This window comes from Mastigoproctus giganteus, chromosome 14, assembly GCF_048544385.1.
Source record: "Mastigoproctus giganteus isolate SK-2022 chromosome 14, ASM4854438v1, whole genome shotgun sequence".
Lineage (NCBI taxonomy): Eukaryota > Metazoa > Arthropoda > Arachnida > Uropygi > Thelyphonidae > Mastigoproctus > Mastigoproctus giganteus.
This window is the reverse complement of record NC_143588.1, coordinates 22,259,651-22,281,249: the sequence shown is the minus strand read 5'-3', so window position 1 is coordinate 22,281,249 and position 21,599 is coordinate 22,259,651. Positions and strand designations below refer to the sequence as shown.

Below are 21,599 nucleotides of genomic sequence, written 5' to 3'. Positions count from 1 at the left end.
GGGAGTAATTGTAGGCACAAAGGGAGATGATGTCCTCCAAATTCGGAGAGATGTCTACTTATGGAACCGCCCATTGGTACCCCATATACTTGTTGTTAAAAATCTCCTTCATGGGTGAAATAATTCGCTGATAAAGTATATTTAGTAAGGTGGTTATATCCGAAATATCTAATTTGTTCTGTTTTTAAACATTGCAATTTCAACACCTTCTGAATTACACCTCACCCGGATGCAGCCGTTCCTGAAGAAAACCCCCAGGTAAGAGTATTCTTCTGCCTTAAAATAAAATATATAATATTCCTAAAATTTAATATTCCTTTAAAATTTCCAAAAATAACCTATATTACCCCTTTTCAAAAAAGTTTATTTTAAATCCATAATGAGATCGCAGATCCTCTACAAGGAAAAATTACAATAAATTATTAGTATTTGTCCGATTTTACGAAAATTAGCGGGTCTCGACTATTCAAGTTGTCTGTCCAACTCTCTACTCTGTAGTGTGATGAAATGAATGCATAAATGGAAAGACTTTTTAATGTATCACGAAGCATTTCTTCAGTGTTCCATGTAATGTAGAGCAATTTTGTTATGGGCTGCTTTTCAGCCACAGTTCTAAATATGGCACTTTATCTATTCATGACATGCGGATATTTAATACAGAAAAACGTGCTAATATGTTTTGCTTTGTTCATGCTTTGTATGTGTAGCGTCTCTTACAATTGCAAATTTATTAATCAATGGGCGTCGGCGTCGTCCGGTATGACCACTGTCTGCCTAAGAATCATGAACCCTCTCTATATGCATGGAGGGCTGATTCACAGAGGTTTTTCTTTGCTAGCCTTCCTTTTTTGCGGATTGTGTTGGATTTGTTGAATGTTAAATGTTAAGTTTAGGTTTAATACTTTCTTATTATTTTTTTATGTAAGTCAAAAATGCCTGAAAAGCAAGAAAAGAAATACATTTTGCGTTAGGGCGACATAGAGTCTGTTGGTGCTTCATTTCCCCTCTCGTCACCCTTCACTTCATCACGACAATCATTTCAGAGGAAGATCATGACACTGGGTGGTATGAGTCGTCAATATATCGTCAAAGGAAAAGGAAAAAAAATAAAAGGAGCCTGGCTGATAACTGCAAATATCAAGTGAAAACAGTCTTTCTAGGGAATTCAGTCGGTCTGAGACGGAGGAAATCTCTTACAAATGAGAAGTCCTCCTGTCCTCGATCGAAGATTATGCTGATAGACATCTGATCTTTTGAAAAAGGCTTAACGTAATCAAGTGGTTAGCGCGAGAGTACAGTAGCACACATGTTTAAGTTAGCCGTGATTCGAGCCTACGTAACTTCTAAATAAGGTATTCTTCTTGTATTAACTATCTTGTAAACTACTATAACCCTATATGGCCGTCTAGGGGTATACACAGAAAAAAAATTATATATATATTTCATTTAAATGCAGTGGAAGCTTTTTTTGGCCAGTACGAAAGCGGTATCTTGGTCGACTTGGATCAAACCTGCACACATATTTTAGTGTAGATCACAGAAGATGCGAGAACTGTCCATCCCGACAGTGTCGAGTTGACTGTCCTCGTGAGCTGAGAATACAGCGAGTAACAAAGAAATCCTGAAGCAAGTGCATAACTGAAGCATCACAACACAAAACCATACAATAGTATCCCATTCTAGTGCGGCCGGTCTTCCACAAAAATTTCCATATCCCAACATGTGTTAAAGTGTAGAGAGCATTGAATGCTATGAAGTGATGGACCAATCATGATAAGCCTTCTAACAATGGATGCTTTGTCATTCTGTCCATTATCGCACTTCTCTGACAAGCGTACTACTGACAGAAAAAACGATTGAAGAGGGGTGGAATGGAAGACCGAACTTTCATTATGCACACTTAAGAAGAAGAAACCACACATGCAATAAGTTCAACAATTTTCCATTAGTGTACTAGATGAATTCTTCCTCAATCCGCACATGCTCTCTGTCCATCTTACATGTGATGCCTGCAGAAACAGAATAACACTGCGGAAGTTCTTGGAAGCCATCTCTTGCACGTACATGCAGTTTCTGCGATGATAGTGCAACTAAGGGCGACACAATTTTAAAAGGATTTTTTCTCTAAATATGAAAAATAATGTCGGAATCTGGAATTAAAGTTTAGTGATATTGGATCAGTTGATCAAAAATTATCTGTATTGTGAACAAACAAGAGGACAAAAAAAAAAAATCCACACTATCATATGTATTGAAATGCATTTCAGAAAGCTGAATGGTATCGCTATTTCCAAAGGTTTTGACATGAATAATTTCACAGCAAACTGAAAAAGTTTTTCTATAAGGAATTAATTGAAACATATCTAGATCGAAAATGATGCAATGAACGTCGAAGTAATTTATCACTGATTTCCTTATTAGTTTTTTGGACATGAAACAAACTAGATTTCGCTGAAGGTCGTAAATAAAAATAATTAACGTGAGATATTAATACGTATTATTTATTTGCTATACGGAAGAGAAACAAGAAAGATACAATAGGCGCTTTACGCATATATGCGTAAAGCGCCTATTGTCTTCACGCCAAGTCTGCCTGTCAGCCCGCATACAATAACTCGACTCCCAGTGGATGGATTTTTATAAAAATGCTATGTTTAGCACTTTTATAAAGATTTGTCGAGCCAATTCAAATTTCTTTAAAATAGAACCAATAGAAATCCGGAAATTACCATTTCTTTATCCGTCTGTATGTAATAACTGGACTTCCTGTAGATGGGTTTCCATGAAATTTTATATTTTTCTCTTTAGAGAGATATTTGTCAAGCTTTTCCAAATTTCAATAAAATCAGACCAAAAGAAATCTGACAATTATAATTTATATTTTTCATACAAATAAAGATATCCATATATCGTATAATAATAATAATAATAATAATAATAATAAGTTTCTTTATTTACTTAAATTAGATATATTCATGATTACGCAGAACCCAGAGGAATCTTAGAACATAGTGCATCGATCTCACATTGCTGAGGCACTTCGCTACGATCGGCATTGTACTACGTACTCCCAATAAAATGCACTGATCCAATAGAGAAGTACTGTATATTGCTTTTTATTTAAAGTGCATGCTATTACCCAAACTTCATTATTTAATTACCAGTAAAGTTATTTGACTCTTTTTGGTATACCCTGTATATATTCTTAAATTACTTTCTCGTTACGTTGACAATTCAAATTTGCCGATGATAAACACACAGGGACTTCGCTAAAATCGTGTAGAGGTGTGGCTGATTGACATTTCAATGACACTGTAACCGTTGCAAATAGTACGACACTTTATATGCTGTTAATTTATTTCTGTATTATTTTTTTTTTTTTATCTGCACTGATGGGTTAATAAAGTTCTGAAAAAAAAAAATTAAACTTTGAAGGGCTCAAATAGCGGGTATCCCTAAGCAAGCGTCTAGTGCGCCTATGCATACCCGTAAACATGCAACTGTGAGAAAAGGAATGCTGGGCTGCACCTTGCATGATCATAAATCTACATAACAAAAAAGAAAAACAACTCAGAGATCTCAAAATATTTATTAGTGAATGCTGTTTTCCCTCTAGTCAGACGTCAGTGATGAACCATCTGGAACTTCGGGAGCAGATGATGTACTTCCAAGACCCCCAACATAAATTGGGCGTGTCCAGCAAGGAACAACAGATCTCAAAAATTTGCACAGTTCGCCTCTTTTTTGCAGACAGAACAACTCAACATATTGTAGCCCCGGCTGTGGTGTTGAACCCTTTGGATCCTCTCCCCCGCACACCGGCCCCCATGAGCACAGTCCGACCTTCCAGGCTGACAGTCCTTTTACCCAGGATAAGTGCATGATTCATGGTGAATCTAACCTGTACCAACCTTGCAGAAGACATCAGGAGAAGCCTGGTAGCCAGGTTCTGAGCCAGACTCATCACTGTTACATGATGGAGATGAGAGAAACCCCACATCAAAACAGGGAGGACTGGATCCACACTCAAGGGGATGCATTCTGTCTCTCTGATTAATTTAACTCTCATGTGCAATTTCCCAGGCATAACCCACAAATGGCTTGCGCCCAAAGCGTTTGACTGTGAAAACACAGGGAACAGAATTCCATCCTAGGAGCCTAATAGGTCGGTTCCAACCGAACCTACCTCGGTCCCTCTGTTGAGGAGACTTGAGGAGATATATAATATTTCGTTTATCCAGACCCGGGAGAGAATTTTTGTTTCCAGACTGGGACCAGCAACAAAAGCGGAAAGTATCAGGGCACTCTTTGCCCAAGAGCTTAGGATCAACTTAGACGCAAAGGCTATCAAAACTAGACATCCGACCTATTCTTCCTTTATCATCTCCTGCCCTAGAATCCAAGACTACTATGTAGTCTTCGATTCTAGCTGCTGGCCCGTAGGCACCCTCACAAAGCCGTTCCAAGAGAGGAGCAGATCGATCGCCTACAACGGACCCAGTCGAGATAAGCAGCCATAACTACAAAAGGATAACATGCTACCAAGTTCACACGAAGGAGAGATTCTTTGGTTTATGCAGAATGTACGCAGCCTAAAAAACAAGTTTCATTGTCTCCAGACGCTTCTATTTCTTAATGAGTTTGATGTCATCTGCCTTACAGAAACATGGTTAACGGCGGATCATGGTTAAAGCTTGATCTCACCCCTTTTAACACCCCTTACAAACACATAGGGAATCATAGGATTAGCGGTCGGGGAGAAGGTGTTGAAATCGGATGGTTTCCCACTCTTTATTATCAAAATTTGCAGCTCATATATAGTTGACCTTCTCCTTCATCTTTTCAGACAAATCCTGCAATCTGGAACAGTTCCTTCAATTTGGAGAACTTACCACGTCAAGCCCATTCCAAAGATCAAGAAACCCCAAATCTCCTAAAAACCTGCGACCAATCTCCTAAAGACCTGCGACCAACCTCCATCAGTTGTTCTTCACTCAAAATTTTTGAAAAAGTAATTCAGCTAGCAATTGCCCAGCACTGCTTTGTACACAGGTCTGAGTACCTGCATACCGTTCTGCACATGAGATCGAGAACTACCAATCTTCTTGATACCCTCTTCAGAATTCAGCGGACCCTTAACAGCAAATCACAGATTGATATCATATTCCTGGACATTAAATCGGCTTATGACAGAATACACCTCCCAGCTCTTTTTACCATTCTGAAACACTACTTCCGTCTGGCAGATACCTTACTTCAAATTTTGAAGTCAATTTTACTTCCTAGACACCTGTCTGTGACCCACAACGACTTCCAGGTAACTATTGCCGTCTCAAGAGTCATCCCGCAAGGAAGCGTGCTGTCAGCTAGCTATCCTGTTTGCAGCAGTTTTGGAGCCTTTCCTAGCTCAGAATCCTAACTTTATCTCTTACGCCGACGATCTGACGTTCTAAGTTAGCTCAGATCATAATCATCAGATTCATGATATCACTCAACAAGCTTCTAGGCAGATAGAAAATTATCTTGGAAAATTATCTTGGATGAGCTTGGAAAATTATCTTGCAACAATTGGGCTGCATCTGCGCCCTTACAAATCAGCGCAACTGCCGATAACCAAGAAGAGAGTCAAAAATGATATCCAAATCTTTTTTAGTGGGAAGCCGGTGCAAAAAGTGACCTCCCATTGAAGAAAAGAAGACCGAATACAGCATCATGTTGTACTGAGAGGATGATTGTTGTGCAATTAATTCATCATTGAACTAATTTCTGCCTTTCCTATAACTAATAAATATCATTCTGTTACCGGCATTGTATAAATATGATTCTTTACATTAATTTGCGTGATCTCTAAATACGAGGGTAGTTTAGTAGTCGACCCTCTTCTTCCTATTTCACCCCCCAGCCTTCACTCTCCCCTCCCAGCACTTTTTCTTGCACAGCGTATAGCCCTACACGTCCAAATTTAAAATACACCAAAAATTTTCGCCCAACCTTTTAGGCACTTTAGAAACAGGCTTTCAGCGTCAAACCCCATATTAGTGCTTTAATGTAAGTGATTTAAAATCAACCGCGGTCGTTCCAATTTTATTTTAGGTCCTAGCCACTAAAATCCCAGGAAAGTAAGTGGCAGGACCTGCCAGAGTACAATTGACTCAATGGTAACACCCGGCTAGCCTCCACGTGGCGAGGTATGGGCAACGTCTGGTCCCATTAGGGGCCTGGCGGCCAATAAGCCGGAGAAACAATGGGCACAACATATAACACTACTCATGACCCACACACTTCTAAATCTCTGGCTTTGACAGGGTACTGTCACCGATACATAGAACATTCGCGGAGATGGGAGAAATCCCAGGAGCCGCTAGACCCTCAATACCTCATACCTCATACCTCATGAAGAAAAGAGACTTAACGCAGCACAGCTGCCAAACGCCATTTGGCGACTTGAAGAGGGCACCCTAGCCTCCTTCATCTTTAATACCCATATCCCCCGGTGGGGGGGAGAGACGGTCTTACTGTCTCATCCCCTTCTCGCCATTCCCACTTTCCCTTCTGGTGGGGCATGGGCATGCCCCACTGTGACTTGGAGTTGCCTCCTCTCTCGACTCCATACTTCTGTCTTTTCCCCCCAGACTTCAGTCTCCCCACCCACTCTACCTGCACATACGCAAGCGAATGCCCTACACATCGGAATTGATTTAATCATCTCCAAATTACGTTTTTCGCCCATACACTCGGCGTTTCAAAAATTTAGCGTTATTCCCCATAGAATTTACCAAAAAAAAATATATATATATATATATATCTTAGTTTATTTTTTAACTTTCTTTTCCTCTTTTTTTTTTTTTTTTTTTTTATAGGTCCTAGCCGCCGAAATCTCAGGAAATTAAGCGGCAGGACCTGCCAGAGTAAATCTTAGTCTACTGGTGTTTCCTGGTCTGCCTCCACGGAGCGAAAGTGGGGCAACGTTGGGCCTCAGTAGGGGTCCAGCGGCTAAACGACCAGATGAACAACGGTACATGACATTACACATATACAATATCCATACACTTTTAAATCTCTGGCATTTCCCAGCGAACTGGTTCACTCACAATGAAAGCAACGCGGAGATGGGGGAAACCCCTGGTGCCGTTTGACCCTAAACACACTTTACACTGACCTTGGCCTCACCTATGATGTTGGGGTCACCTTTCAGCCTCACTTTGTCAGGATGAGGCAGAAGACATACGCGGCTCTTTGGGCAGTGCGTCAGGAGCTCGTTGGTGTGCATCAGTCAGCGCTGCTTGTTCGGCACATCCTGAGGTGTATTATGCCGATCCCTCTCTATGCATCAGAAATTTGGTCATCTTGCCCCTGCCTCATACCTTTACAAGTATCTCAGTTTAGAGTACTGGTTGCTTAGATGGATGAACAGGGTGGTAGGCCACCCCCTAACTATCTCCAGATCGATGCTACAGGCAAATCATCATGACAAAAAATGTCCTCACGCTTGTACGGGCTCTAACGGGGCGAACTGATGCTCCATCGGTATCCACATTAATCTCGGGCAAGAGGGGAGCACCCCGACTCCTGTCTCCCTCTGCGTCTTACGCTGTCAAGCACTGATTCCCTAAGGAACATGTTTCCAGCCAATTGTCTTCGGATCTTCAATAAATTTAGGATCCACCCTGATAGGTTCTGTGAAGACAAGCTCTACAGGAAGGAAATGCTCAAAAACTGCTACCAGATAATGAATCTATAATATTCACCTGCTCCTGGACATGACTGACTGTTTTTTTTTTTTTAACTTGCCTATTTGTATTTCACAATGACTTTGTTTTGTCTTCATGCAATTGTATATTTTGAATATTTAATCCTGGAAATGTCTTGGGTCGAGCACGCATGTACTCTTTGTATATTGTACATGTGTGTGTGACCGGGAAAGGTGTGCCAGAAGGGTGTGAATATTTACAAACTAAAGTGCGAGGAACACATGTACAATATGTACATGTGTTCCGGGGTGACCCAAGGTTTCTTGGGAAATAAACTGATTTTAATAATAATTATAATAATAAAGGAGAATAAAGTCGTCTATTACCACAATTATTCACCTTACTGGAATAATGAGTATTACTGCAGTAAAGTGGTATGTAATCGGTATTTGTTATTTAATCTATACTTTTAAAAACTGAAAATTTGTAATTTGTCATTTTTAATTACTTTTGTTGAAAATAAAAGTATTTAAAAAATGCTGGGCAAGGATACGTGCTCAACAGGGGAATATACCATTATGATGATATTAGGTTGGTTGGAATAGCATCCCTTGAGGGAGTTTAACTGGTAATTTTTGCTCGTGGATAATATCAAGAAAGTTGGCATCAAAGTTTAAGTTAAATTAAACTGCCACTGAAGCATCATCATCTTGCCATATTTCTTCAGTCTTTTTTGTTATTTCTGTAGATGTGTGTGTGTTATTTCTGTAGATGTGTTTATTCTGCTCAGAAGACCAAAAAAAAAAAAAAAAAAATACATATATATATATATATATATATATAAAATAACACGCAGAACCATCTAAGCGCATCTTCATTGTGGCTATTATTCTAATTTCGTCTTTTTTTCTCTTTTGGCGTAACTATCTACTGCAGAAGCCAAGTAATGTTGTACTTCTGACTACTGGACAACTGTTTCTGAAGGCGGCCCAGTAAAGCATCTTGAAGCATCCAATCTCTCGAGATCTTTTTAGACATATTTCTGCATCACAATAACTTACTAGTTAGTCCTTGTATTAAGGAAAAATAGGGTCATAGCTATGCCTCCATCACGAATATGCTACTAATCTTATGGCATTTCCTGAAGGCTATCCCAACAGTGCACTCTTTGGTGAAAACAAATCTGGTATGTCCATTTCTCTATTCATCTGTCACCATCGTGTTGCGAAATTCGTTTCGCTTACAGGTGCATTCCAGTGGTATCAAAATACATCTGTCCGTTATTAATAAGCTATAGCGATGTGGTAACTGGAATTTTCCTTTCAACTGGTCTTTTAAAATTGCAATGAAATTTCACCCAACTATGACTAAGGGCATCGAGAGCCAGCACGGGTTCTGACGAAAACTTCTTACTGGATGAGCCCACCTTTCTTTATAGGAAGCATGGACTTCAATCCCGCCACTCCTCTCCCCCAATGTCTGGGCTTGGGGAAGCTGACCTGCCTGTGTTCCCCTCACTCGACGCTCCTATGACTTATCCTTTGTGAAATAGGGAGTGTTTTTATCGGTCAGCTTACTTTATAATCACACTGTACATTAAAGAAACACGTTGTTATACTGTGTTTAATTTCTAAGGGCAAGACTTACTCGTAATTTAAAAATTTAATGAATTTCAAAAAATTAACTTACGAAACATCGAAATGTTTATTATTTCCTTCCTCACTCATGTTAGCATTAGCATTAGTAGAGGCATATGACGCAAGAAAGCAAGCTTATGTAGCAACAGCCAAAAAAAAAAAAAAAAACATTTCGCACATCCATTCCCTCTAAACGTTTGTTCAGTTCCTCCTTGAATTTATTTATCAACTTCCACAACGACAGATGGAAGTTTATTCCAGCAATCAACCCGCTGGATAAAGGCAAATTTTTGCACATCTATTCTATAACTGTCTTTCCTCAATTTGAATTTATGCCTCTTTCTGATTCTTCCTCTTGAAGAATAGGATTCTTCAGGAGAAAGAATCCTATCAGAATTGAGCCTGCTCAACCCATTCAAGGCCTTATACACCTCAGTCAGATCACTTCGCAGGTGTCTAGTCTCCAGATGCTGAAATTTGCAGAACTTAAGCCTTTCTTGGTAAGACCACCCCTTCGTTCACTTCACCAATCTTGTTGCCCTTCTCTGTACTCGCTCAAGCAACTCTGCATCCTTCCTAAAATGAGGTCTCCAGATCTGTACGCAGTACTCAAGGTGTGGCCTCACCATTGCCTTATACAAAGGGATAATCGCCTCCTTTTCCCTACTAGAAAAATTCCTATATATCATTGACAAAACCCCATGACCTGCTCCGGCAGCCTATCTACATTGAAGAAACTTCATATCTGACTGCAGTGGCAGATTCAGGGTAGGGACACCTGCCCCCTGTCGTTTCTCGGGAAAATATACACCAGTCGTTTAAATCCCTTCAGTTACAAAAGAAAAAAAAATGTTCATTGTTAATATAGGATTTTATCTATTTTTGCATTGTCTCAGCTATTTTCAACTGACTACAGTAGTCAACGCTGATGCTAATGTGATCGCCATTCTAGTGCACAAAATGGTGCCCCTCCTGTTATTTTTTTCTGGATCTGCCACTGTCTGACTGCACAATTACTTCCAGGTCTTTTTCATTTTCTACCACCCTAAGTGTAGTACCACACAGTTGGTACGTTACTCTGGGGTTACTTCTATCCATATGCAGTTCTTTGCATTTGTTAATCTTCAGTTGCCACTGCTAAGCGCATTTGCCCAACTTTCCTAGATCCTGTTGCAGTAGCACACTGCCATTACTGTCATTAAGAACCCTGCCAACCTTTGTATCATCTGAAAACTTCGACATTATGCCTGATATATACCTTCATAAATATCATTGATAAATATACAAAACAACAGTGGGCCTAAATCAAAAAAATAAACAAAAAAAAAATATATATATATATATTTATTTTATTTATTTTTTTTTTTTTTGTATGTGTGTCCGAGCAACTATACGCGAGTTTCCACGCTGCAGATCCTTTCTTGTGCGCTTAATAATGTAATTCAACACTATACTAAGATAAGAACTTCAGTTCAATTCAAAACTGGTGTTTAGTTGCTTATGAAAGGAAATCCAATTTGGAAACCTGTGTTTAGTTACTCAAAAAAAGGAATTCCTTAAAAAAAAAAAATGATAAACAGGGCTAACAATATAAGTTTTTTAATTGCACTCCGTAATAGTTTTTAATTCGTTTTATAGTAATTTCTTTAAATGAAACCTGAATTTAACCTAAGCAATTCAAAATGAACCTAACCGATTGTCAAGCATTCAACTTTTGGAAATCAGAGAATGAAATTGCGAAAGGAAACTACCAGTTATTTTACAAAAATGAATTTGAAATGAATTTTGAGAGCTTCACTTTTAAATTAAATTGGAACAATGGACGTGTTTCTGTCTTTGTGACAGCTTTCATGGCAGTGCATTGTTGGAATGACTGTACCTTTGACACCAGGTCCCTATTAAACTGCAGACCCTATTCTAGTCTATTAACCTTTTGGGCACAACTTATTCGGAGGCTACGTGTGTCCTATGGCTGGCTACTGAAAAGTTATCCATTTGGGACATCAATTTTAATAGTCTTAAACTTATCGAAGATTATTATTATTAGCAACTTTCATCAAACGCAATACTCGAAGAGCAGTCTTATGGTGGTTTATGTAAATAGTCTGTGAATTCGTCATCCAATTAAAAAAATAAATAAATGCTATTTAAGAATACGCGCATTATAATATGAAATGACCTACATTTTCCTGATGAGTCCGTTCAGAAATCACGATTGCGTGTTCATAAATGGTGTTGCCATGAGCGGATATATCTCTCTTCGCCCAGGTCGTTTCCCAGCATGAATACCGGTTATCGCGTGTCTGCTCCTTGCAGCTGTCAAGTTTTCTCTCCGTGCCATGTGCTGAGGGCTACGGCCTATTAGTTTTTATACAAGGCTAATCTTTAGAAATTGAGAATACTCTTGTTTTTTTCGTGTTTGACAGAGTCGAAGCAATTTGTCATCTTGTTAGATAAAAAGTAAGATTTACTTTGTTCTTTTATACGGTTTATTTGTTCTTGACACAAACTTTACATGTTGGCATCAAGTTAGAAAAAAAAAAAGAAATCAGTATTCAAGACAAAGGATACTATGAAAGAAATTCCACTATACAAAAGAATGAGATGGCAAGAAATCTAACAGATCTTCAACAGAGCGATGTGGACATTACAGAGCGTAACACACTATATGTCAAAGAAAACAAGCCTGAGGAATCCAGACAATAGCGGATCATCAAGAGAGAGGCGCCTCCGTAGCCAGGTGGGAAGGACAGCAGTGCGTAGCACACGCTTCTTGATTAGACCGGGGTTCGAGCCCGTCACCTCCACCACATACGGAGGATGCGGAAAGGTCAGGGAATGACCACCGCATATTCCGGAGCAATATGGCCTTAGTTGCTAATGCTCCTAACAAACAAACAAACATCAAGAGAGAGACAGACCCCAAGAAACAAAAGCACTGAGACTATATTTGGGTGAGGGTGGAATATTTGAGACTATATTTTGGGAATACCAGCATAAGGAAAATGGGCAGACCCAGCCTTCATGTTTTTTTTTTGGGGGGGGGGGGTTAAACATAGGAAAAGTTTACAGATAACGAAAAAGAAGCAAAACATGCTTTGCGTGAAGGTAATTACTCCATTTCTTCTGGCTTTCAATTCCGCCCTTGTCAAGAAGAAGAACCCACGAAAACACCTTGTGCATTTTTTTTTTTTTTTTTTTTTACTCCAAACAAGAAACCTCGAGTGATACTCTGTCGAAGCTAAACGAAAGTTCTCGGGTATCGAACCGCAAGCGATCAAGCCAGGTCAGAAGTCCACCTAGAACATTCAATTCAATAAAAAAAAGTACTGTACTCATACTTCTATAGCAAATAAAAGGCACTGTATCGGTTAAAAGGGGAAATGGATAACAATTATCAAGGCTCTACACCACATTGCAAAAAGCATAAAGAAATATCTCAACACGTTTTACAGACATTGTGAGTTAGGAGAACAAAATAATAGTTAACGATGGCGGCATTCAAAGATGGGCATAGACAAAAACTCTTCAATACAATGGAAGAGCTAGCATTATCTAACAGGATCTAAACTAACCCAACCCAATCAGGATTTCAGAAAGCGATACGATCAGAAAGACATTAGAAATCTTTGCTGCTCGCAAAATATTGGGAATAGTCTAATCGGGACTCTCATTTATAAACAATAATGCCAGTTTTGTCAAAAGTCAAGCTGAATAAATGAAAAACTCCGTTATTTTACAAGAATCTGCCTTAACGGGTTACAGATTAAAATGCTTCAAGTTGCGTCATTATCAAAATGGAATAGTTACCATTAATAATCAGTTGCTGTTTGAAGAATTTTTATGGAAGATAACCTCCTTTTCAGCTCGAAACTTGCTTTTAACCGACTTTCAAGCAGCAGCCCATAAAGCGCCTTTCTTAAGAAAGTGATCGAAGGAAATAATTAAGAAATTGAAACTCTTTGAGAAAATTATTTCAAAATGCCATCAATCCATCTTCGCATATACAAACATATGGCTCGTGCTCTTTCCGATGTTGATCATATGAGAACTTTTACTGATATCGCTAGTCTTTCAACAGCCGAATAAGGTTCTCAAGATTCAATTTTATCCATTCCGACAGATTTCATCATTATGGAATGAGAATGACCAATCAGCCGGACCCTGATTCCTTGATAATGCTATCAATCTGTCTTAAACCGAAAATGTATTCAAAGAAAAAGTGATGAGTAATGCAATTTTCATCATAGTCTACGTGTGTTCGTAATCATACATTATATATATCACCACCAGACTATGCAAAAAACTATAGGCGTAAGACTATAGGTTCTAATACCTTTCGGGTTTGGGGTTTCATAAAAAAATCGGGCCCTTTCAGTAATCTGATTGATTCTATATATACAAAACAAATTTTACTATATAAATTCATAATTTTTCTAATAAACATTTTATACAGGAATGATCATATTTGAGTTACTTCATGAAAGGTGGTGTTGTGCCACCTTTTTTTTTTTTTTTAATCTTATACTAATATCAGTCGAATCTTATACTGAATATTGTAACCCTTAATATACTGAATTCCATATATAATTTAATATAATGAATATTGAACATATGAATTATATGCTTCCACGATATTACTTCTTCACTGTTCTTTCACGAATCAAATTCTGCTCACATTTACTCTTCTAAACTTGTTAGGTAATATTAAATTAATGAAGTTTTTATTTCCTCTGACTAGAATTATGTTAGCTTAATATTATTATAACTTTTATTGCTTTCTTATTTATTGTTTAGAGGAATATATAGAGGAATACATATGTTAGAGGAATATTCCTTTCCTGTCTTAATACACATTCAATTTACGTAAACACAATACTGAATAAGTATATTCGTATTTTTATTTAAATTATTAAACCTATACGCAAAAGGCTGAACAGTTCGGTTTATCAGGTAAATTACTTTCCACCTGTATAATTTCTAAGTAAGATTTATGGTTTATTAGTTTTATCTGCTTCCTGAAATTACAATAAATGAAATCTTGGATATCAGCATCCTTCGATGCATTCGTTCCATACATACAATACAAAATTCATATTTAACGAAATTTAGGAAATAAGGCACATGTCGGAAAGAAAATATTTTAAGACAAGGGGTAATTATTGCAGATACACAGCCATTTAGAAATAATACAACGCGGCCAGTACCGATTTTATTTGTGTCAAAGGAAAACACAATAACCATCGGCGGCCATCAAAATTGTAGCCGGCGTTTAACAGCGAGTTGCTGTCAACGTAACTCTTAGGAACCATATTGGATCTATGTTAATTTCTGAATGGCATCTCGCAAAGCTTGTAATGAGGCTAGCCTTTAATATTTCTAACACATGATGTTTCAAGGTAAAACGAAGTATTAACTTACAGAAAAACTCCTCCTCTGCTTTGCTTGAACACGAGATAAGTACTGAGACATTCTCTTCAGCTGTACAGAAGCCACACTACTGCAAAGAAATGAACGATTTCAGCGCCATCTCTTGTTCACATGATCAAACAGCACCAATGAGGACAGAGTTATAGTACTATTCCCTTCACAGCAGAGAGTAAAATTCATACTGCTAATCCCGCTTAGTGAAGTTGATTCCCTTATAATAATAATAATTATTATTATTATAAGGGAATATCATTATTATTATATGTAAAGTTTTATAAGTAAATCTATATTTTAATAAAATTTATATTATTTACATACAGAAATTCTAATTTGAATATTCTTCATTTGGAGGGGGGGGAATAAAATTGATTTTTTAAATTAATATTAACTGAAGATTTCTCATTTCAATCACTTATTACTTATCACTAATTGAATCTGAACCACATTTTGTTTGCAAAAAAATTATGTGAATTATATTGAATTATATCTATGTTGTTGCCGTTATTATTAATAAGAATGATCGTTAATCCTTAAAAAGTTTTCATTAAGGATTAATAATCGTCCTGGAAAAATACTGATCCTTATTGATTATAATTTGGCCGTGAAGGGAAAGTGCAACGCTATTTAACCTTGTAACCAGCTACAATCAAATGTTGTTTCAGAAAAGAAAGAATCTCTATTTAAATAAATGCTCAATTATTGCAATTAGAAAGATTACAGAAAGAAAATGAAATGCATAACTAATTAATTTTTATTTTTCCACCTTGTTATATATCAGTTATTTATTTTATATGCGTTAAGATATAATTTCAAAATAATTTCATAATGGGGAATCTGTCACAGCAGCTAGCCTATACGAATAAACTGAATAACTTCAAAGAGCTTTTTAAGAAAAATCTAAATATAAATTATGAATTATCTTTATTACAAACAGTTAAAAGATAAAAATATTTAATGCAAATTAATACACAAATCAACAATGTTGAAATATTACAATGATTTCTGAAACGATGTATGGAAATATGTTGATTGCAATAAATCCAATAACAAAAATATAATTACTTATGCTGAGGAGTTGGGGAGGGGGAAGCAAGTCAAATCCCCTAGTTCCGGATACCACTCGGAGAAAGCCAGGCCAGCCCAGGGAGGCCGTCTGTCTCAAGATCGGCGCCTTTGTTACTACCGAAGGCATATGAACTGGCATTGTTTCCTTATCTCAAAATTTTGCGAGCCAAAAATTGAATCAAGAACTGGCCTTTTGGCAGTGAGGGGAAAGAGCAACACTATTTAAATAACGATTCTCTCTCTTTCTCTCTCTCTCTCTCTTCCTCTCGTACCAGATCAGGAACTAGTGGATTAAACTGCATGAATGGAGTGAAAGAGAGAGAGAGAGAGAGAGAGATTTGATAATTTTCAGGCTTTGTCCCTGTCGGACTACCTTCCTTTTTGTCTACTGAAACAACGTCTGTCAGGAAAGCATCTAATAACGACATATACCAGCGATGATGGCCAGCCTGTGATAATTTGACTATGCTTTCTTCTCGGCGGATATCCATGCACCAATGCGATAAGTGTTTAAACTGGGATTAAATAATTAAATTAATAATATTCCACCAATATTATTAATTTATATTCATTATTAAGATATATATATAAAGTTGTAAGTTATAACTTAAAGTGTACGTAAAGATGAGAGGCTGAAGTGTTATATTGCTGTTTATAAAAGACCAATATTCTCTGTTTCGAAGAAGCGCATAATGCATCTTTGTGTTCCTTCCCCTGGTAGCATCAGTGATGATGATCCCGAGCATTTTTGCTGTTATGGGTATAGCATCAGGCATGCATGTAAAATTTCACTTATTTTAATTGATTGCAATAAAGATAATATACCTTGACTGTACAGTGCAATACACCAATGATGATGCCACGTGCGCTATTCTATCTCTTCTCAATAAATGAAATGAATTTGATATAGCAGCAGGAATAGTGCTACAAGGGTATGAAGCAGATCCCAGGAGGAACTTTGGCTTTTAATTTATTATTTATGTATTTACTATTATTATTTTTTTTTATTTCAACACAGATTTAATTGATTTATTGTAAACTCCACTGAGATGGTGGTCGTGCCGGAGTATAAACAAGACCATTTTGAAGACTTGCGCTGCCATCTAGTCTGCCTGTTCATTAAATCAGCTCTGCATAGTAGCCTTGTGTATTTTATAAACCCCTAGTTTTCCTTATCCGTGAAGGAATTTGTGTGTACTTTCGTGTAATAACGATTATATTTATTTATTTATTTGTACAGTGAATCTTGTGAGTATGTACTTGGCACACCCAGAGTCCTGAGCTGGATATCATCATTCTTCTCTTTCTTGGTGATTCCTTTCTACTTCTGACTCTCTCTCTCTCTCTCTCTCCCTCTCTGGGTAACTCGGGAATTTTTTTATTTTTGGCTGGTGCAGCATAAGCCTCAGGCTTCCTTGCACCATATGACTAATAATAATAATAATATTTTTTTCCATGGGGGAAATCAGGAAGTACACGAACCTAAGAAAGGCGATCAAAGAGATGTGGCATATGCAACAAGTAACGATACCATCCCGATCATCGTGTCAACCACAGGTATGGTGCCAAAGACCCCTACATAACAGTCTAGCAGCAATAGGTCTCCCAGCGAACACCTACAAGGAACTCCAGAAAGTCGCAATCCTGAAGACTTGTAGGATAGTCAGAGAGTTCCTCGACCAACAGTAACATCAGACATACCAACAACCACCCTGTGTATTTGGTAGCAATACCCGTCGCGAGGTGGAAGCCCCAATCAAGGAGAAATAATATAAGAGCAATAATAATAATACAAGAAAGAAAACAATAGTAGCTTTTGCAATTGAATAAAACGAACATTTAACTCTAATCACTGAATGAAATAGAAACGAATGGGATAGCCAAAAAGAAAAGGCTCCATCGATGAGTTTCATTTCTTTGAGAGATCTCTACTACATAGTAAAAGTATGTTAACGCAAGAGTTAATGAATCAAAAAATAAATAAATAAAAAAAATAAAATCTCTAATCTCAGTGGATGGCCTTTGTAAACAAATGTGTAATTTTTAATAAAAAAACCCTTTTTACTTTAAATTACAGATACACTAAAAAATATGTTAAAAATTAGAACCTAGAACAATGAAATCCAATAGGATTTTTACCGCCAAACTTTTTGTAATGAATAGATAACCATATAATGCAAAAGATATTAAAATAGTATAATTTAGTATTAATCATTTCCAATATTTAATTCAATATTTAACCATAAGTAAACAATATTGCTTACTTATGGTTCGTAATATCCCAATTTGGGATATTACGACCAAAATCTCGATGTCTGTACAGATTTTGGCCCTAATGTCACAATGTCATCGAAAAAGTTCTATGCTGTTTCGTCTCGTTTTTCGTGTATTTCAGTCTGTTTTGCTGAATTAAATACATCTTCAGCAACAACATCATATATCTAACATTATAAAGTAGTAAAGTAGCAATGCGAATTGAATGTTCGCTTGCTCACGCATTACTTATAGTACTATTATAGTACTGTTTTCAGGTCTAAAATAAAATTTAAAAAAAAAAAAAAAAGCAGAACTCTTTTAAAATTATTGATAAAAGAACGTCGAATATTTTTCGTAATTCATGGAAAATACTTACGTGTGAATGTCTTTATAAGGAAGGCCCTTCAAATAGTGTTCCTTATAAAATAATCAACAAATGTCGCCTTGATGACGAAGTTGAATATACAGCATGTATGGCATTTTTGAGAAGAACTGGATATGGTGAATGCACTGATATAAAAACTCACTTAAAATAAAGAAAATATAAACAAAATTTCAGAGGAGGAAACCAATTTTGGATTAACTTTCGAAATACTCTTATTGGTTCCATAATGGAACCTCACAACCATATCGTACCAACTATCAGGTTTTCCTTACTCGTCGAACCCCTTCCTCCTCAAAGTATGGTAATTCCGTCATTGCAAGCAAGATTGAGTGAGTTAAGTCCTTTCAACACCTAAATGTAAATAGCCAAATGATTCGCCACATGAAGTGAGCATGGTAATATAGTAGACTCAATTATCTGTAGGGCGGATTAAACAATAGGTTTAGATTTAGACTTCGGGAAGAAGTCTAAGCTGCGTCTTGCAAGATGTTTTGCATTTGAAAATTTACTGCGCTGGAGGAACGTTGTTGCATCGTGTTGGCATTTATTTTCTATATTAAAAATTAGATGCAAAATTGTGTCTATACTGAAATAACAATATATAGTTTGTAGTAACATGTGGAACGAAAAAGATGTGTTAATGGTAGGCTGACCATACATACGTACCGTTTTTTTTTAACGTTAAAAAACGCTTAAATATTGGCGAAACATAACCTATAAACGTGATTATGTCGTAGGATGGCTACTAGTCATTCGTGTAACCACAGTTAGGGGCGCCTGGAAGTACAACTTCAGTGGAAGGAATATTTTCCATAATGACAGCATGTGGTAGAAGGAGAAATCTAGATTAAATGTTGAAACCTTGAAAGCAATGTTAATTATAAAGCAAAATTGTAATATGGACCGTGATAACTTTTACGACAAGATCTTAAAAGACCAAAATTTGTTACGCAAAATGCGTTCATCCGAAAAATATTCTTAGTATGAACTTGATTATGCGCAGTCCCCTCCACGTCGACCTAAAAAGATTTTGTTGAATATTTTTTTCTGCTCTTTCCGAACAACATTTCTTCTCCCCGTCCCGTTTTAGCCTCATGGAATTACGGTCAGCCTAATTAATGGCTGCTGATGCTTGTGCAGTAATTTGTGCGAGTACATCATGAAGGAACACAAAAACGAAAGAACAAGTGTTGGATTCGTTCACGTCTACAAAAGAGAAATGCGTATGATGCAAATGAATTACTAAGGAATTTGAGGAACTACGACCTCTTATTGGTCGAAATTCGTACGGATGGAAATTTCAAATACTTCGAGCGTATGACTAGCTCTGCCATGTAGTTATTACTGGGGAAGCATGAATCGATAAAATGAAAAGCATACACGAACTTCAGGGAAGCTATATGCCACTTTACCCAAGAACGATTACTAAAGAATTGTACGCGAACCACTTGGAAATAAAATGGGCACCAGCTCCAGAATTTTTCATATTACACTATTTTCTGCGTCTTCTGTAAAACACCGAGTTTCTCATTTTTTTTTTTTTTTTTTTTTTTTGCTGCTTCTTTAATTGGGACATCCAGTAGCTGTACATACGGCAGGAACTCCAGACATCATATTTTGCCTCCCTGAACTTATATTTCTTTTCTTTGGGGTTTCAAAGACAACATACTGTTGTTTGTAATTATCAAATTACTAATTTGATAATTAATAAATTATTAAATTAGTGCAATTCTCTGAAGTCCATTTAAACGCCATGTCGATGAACTAATTACTTATTGCAATTAACTACTAAGCTCGCACCATAATGTTTTTTGGTGACGCAACACGTACAAGTCTTAACTGGTAACAAACCGTTCACATAGAAGAAAGATTTATATGACTGCATGTGTTTCATATTTTCTTTACCACTCTATATGGAAACTTGCAACGAACGCCAAATTTTCTTTATTAAGACATCAACATAATGCAATACTGCAACAAACGCAATATATAAGTTGCTCTTATGTTTCTTAAATGGAAACGCAGCTTTAGAAAACAAAAAGAAACACGGAATCCATTGCAAATACTGTTTGTTTACATTCTGTAATGTCTCTTCAATTTCTAAGAAATCGTAAAGCCATCTTTTAGTAATTATTCCATGTTAGTGTTGCGCAATTAACTTTAACATCCTTCCCCCAAGTTAAAATTCCCTCATCAATGAATTAAAAAGATGGTAACGCGCCAACTTTAATGGGTTTCTGTTGGACTGCATGAAATAACAAGAAATCGCTGTCGTTGAATTTCGAAATGTGCAGCGTCGTACTGTACAATTCGGTGGAATGCAAAGCAAGGGTAAAAAAAAAAAAGAACTTCGCGATTTTCCTATTTCAAAAAAAATTATATTATTAGTAGTGGTATATGATGCAAGCAAGCATACAATGCATCAGCAAAAAAAAAAAAAAAAAAAAATGAAAAAAGAAAAAATCTCACCACTTCTCCATCTCCTCCAAAATAGTTTTGTCTACTTCTTTAAATTTATTCAAACACTACCCACTTCCCAAACAAAGTATGGAAGTTTGTTTCAGCAATCAATCACCCGCTGGCTGAAGGCCTCACATCTATCCTGCAACCATCCATCCTCAATTTGAACTTATGTCTCTTCATGTGTGTAGTCTGAGCAAGAGGACGAATTATTATTATACTTGTATTATTATTTCTCCCTGATGGAGATTCCATCCTATGATGGAATCTCCATCAGGGGTAGAGGTACCAAGTGCAAAGGGCGGTTGTAGCGGAACCCCTCTATCCAACAGTTGTTCAGGATTGCGACTTTCTGGATTTCTCTGGGACATCTTGTTCTGCTAGGCTCTTTGACTATGTAGGGTCTTTGACACCACACCGGTATCTCCCTGTACTGGTAACAAACCGTTCACATAGAAGAAACATTTATTAATATGACTGCATGTGCTTCATATTTTCTTTGCCGCTCTATATGGAAACTTGCAAAAAACATCAAATATTCATTTTTCATATTTCTTCATATTTCTTCACGGTTTGGTTGTTGTTGGGTTTTAGGAGCATTGGCGACTAAGGCCATGTTGCACCGCGTATATTGTCTGTAAATTGCGTGTGTTCCGAGGTCGACTTATTTCTTTC

The 21,599-nt window shown here is 37.1% G+C and overlaps 1 protein-coding gene across 1 annotated transcript in view; it reads right to left on the bottom strand.

The window, feature by feature from the left end:
- LOC150075012 (growth arrest-specific protein 2-like) overlaps positions 1-14,824 on the bottom strand; it is a 195,578-nt gene extending 180,754 nt beyond the window's left edge. Inside the window, exon 1 of the mRNA XM_090388717.1 lies at positions 14,750-14,824. Coding sequence (XP_090244843.1) covers positions 14,750-14,800 — 51 coding nt within the window. The 5' untranslated portion in view covers positions 14,801-14,824. The remainder of the gene's footprint in view (positions 1-14,749) is intronic.
- Positions 14,825-21,599: the final 6,775 nt, after the last annotated feature.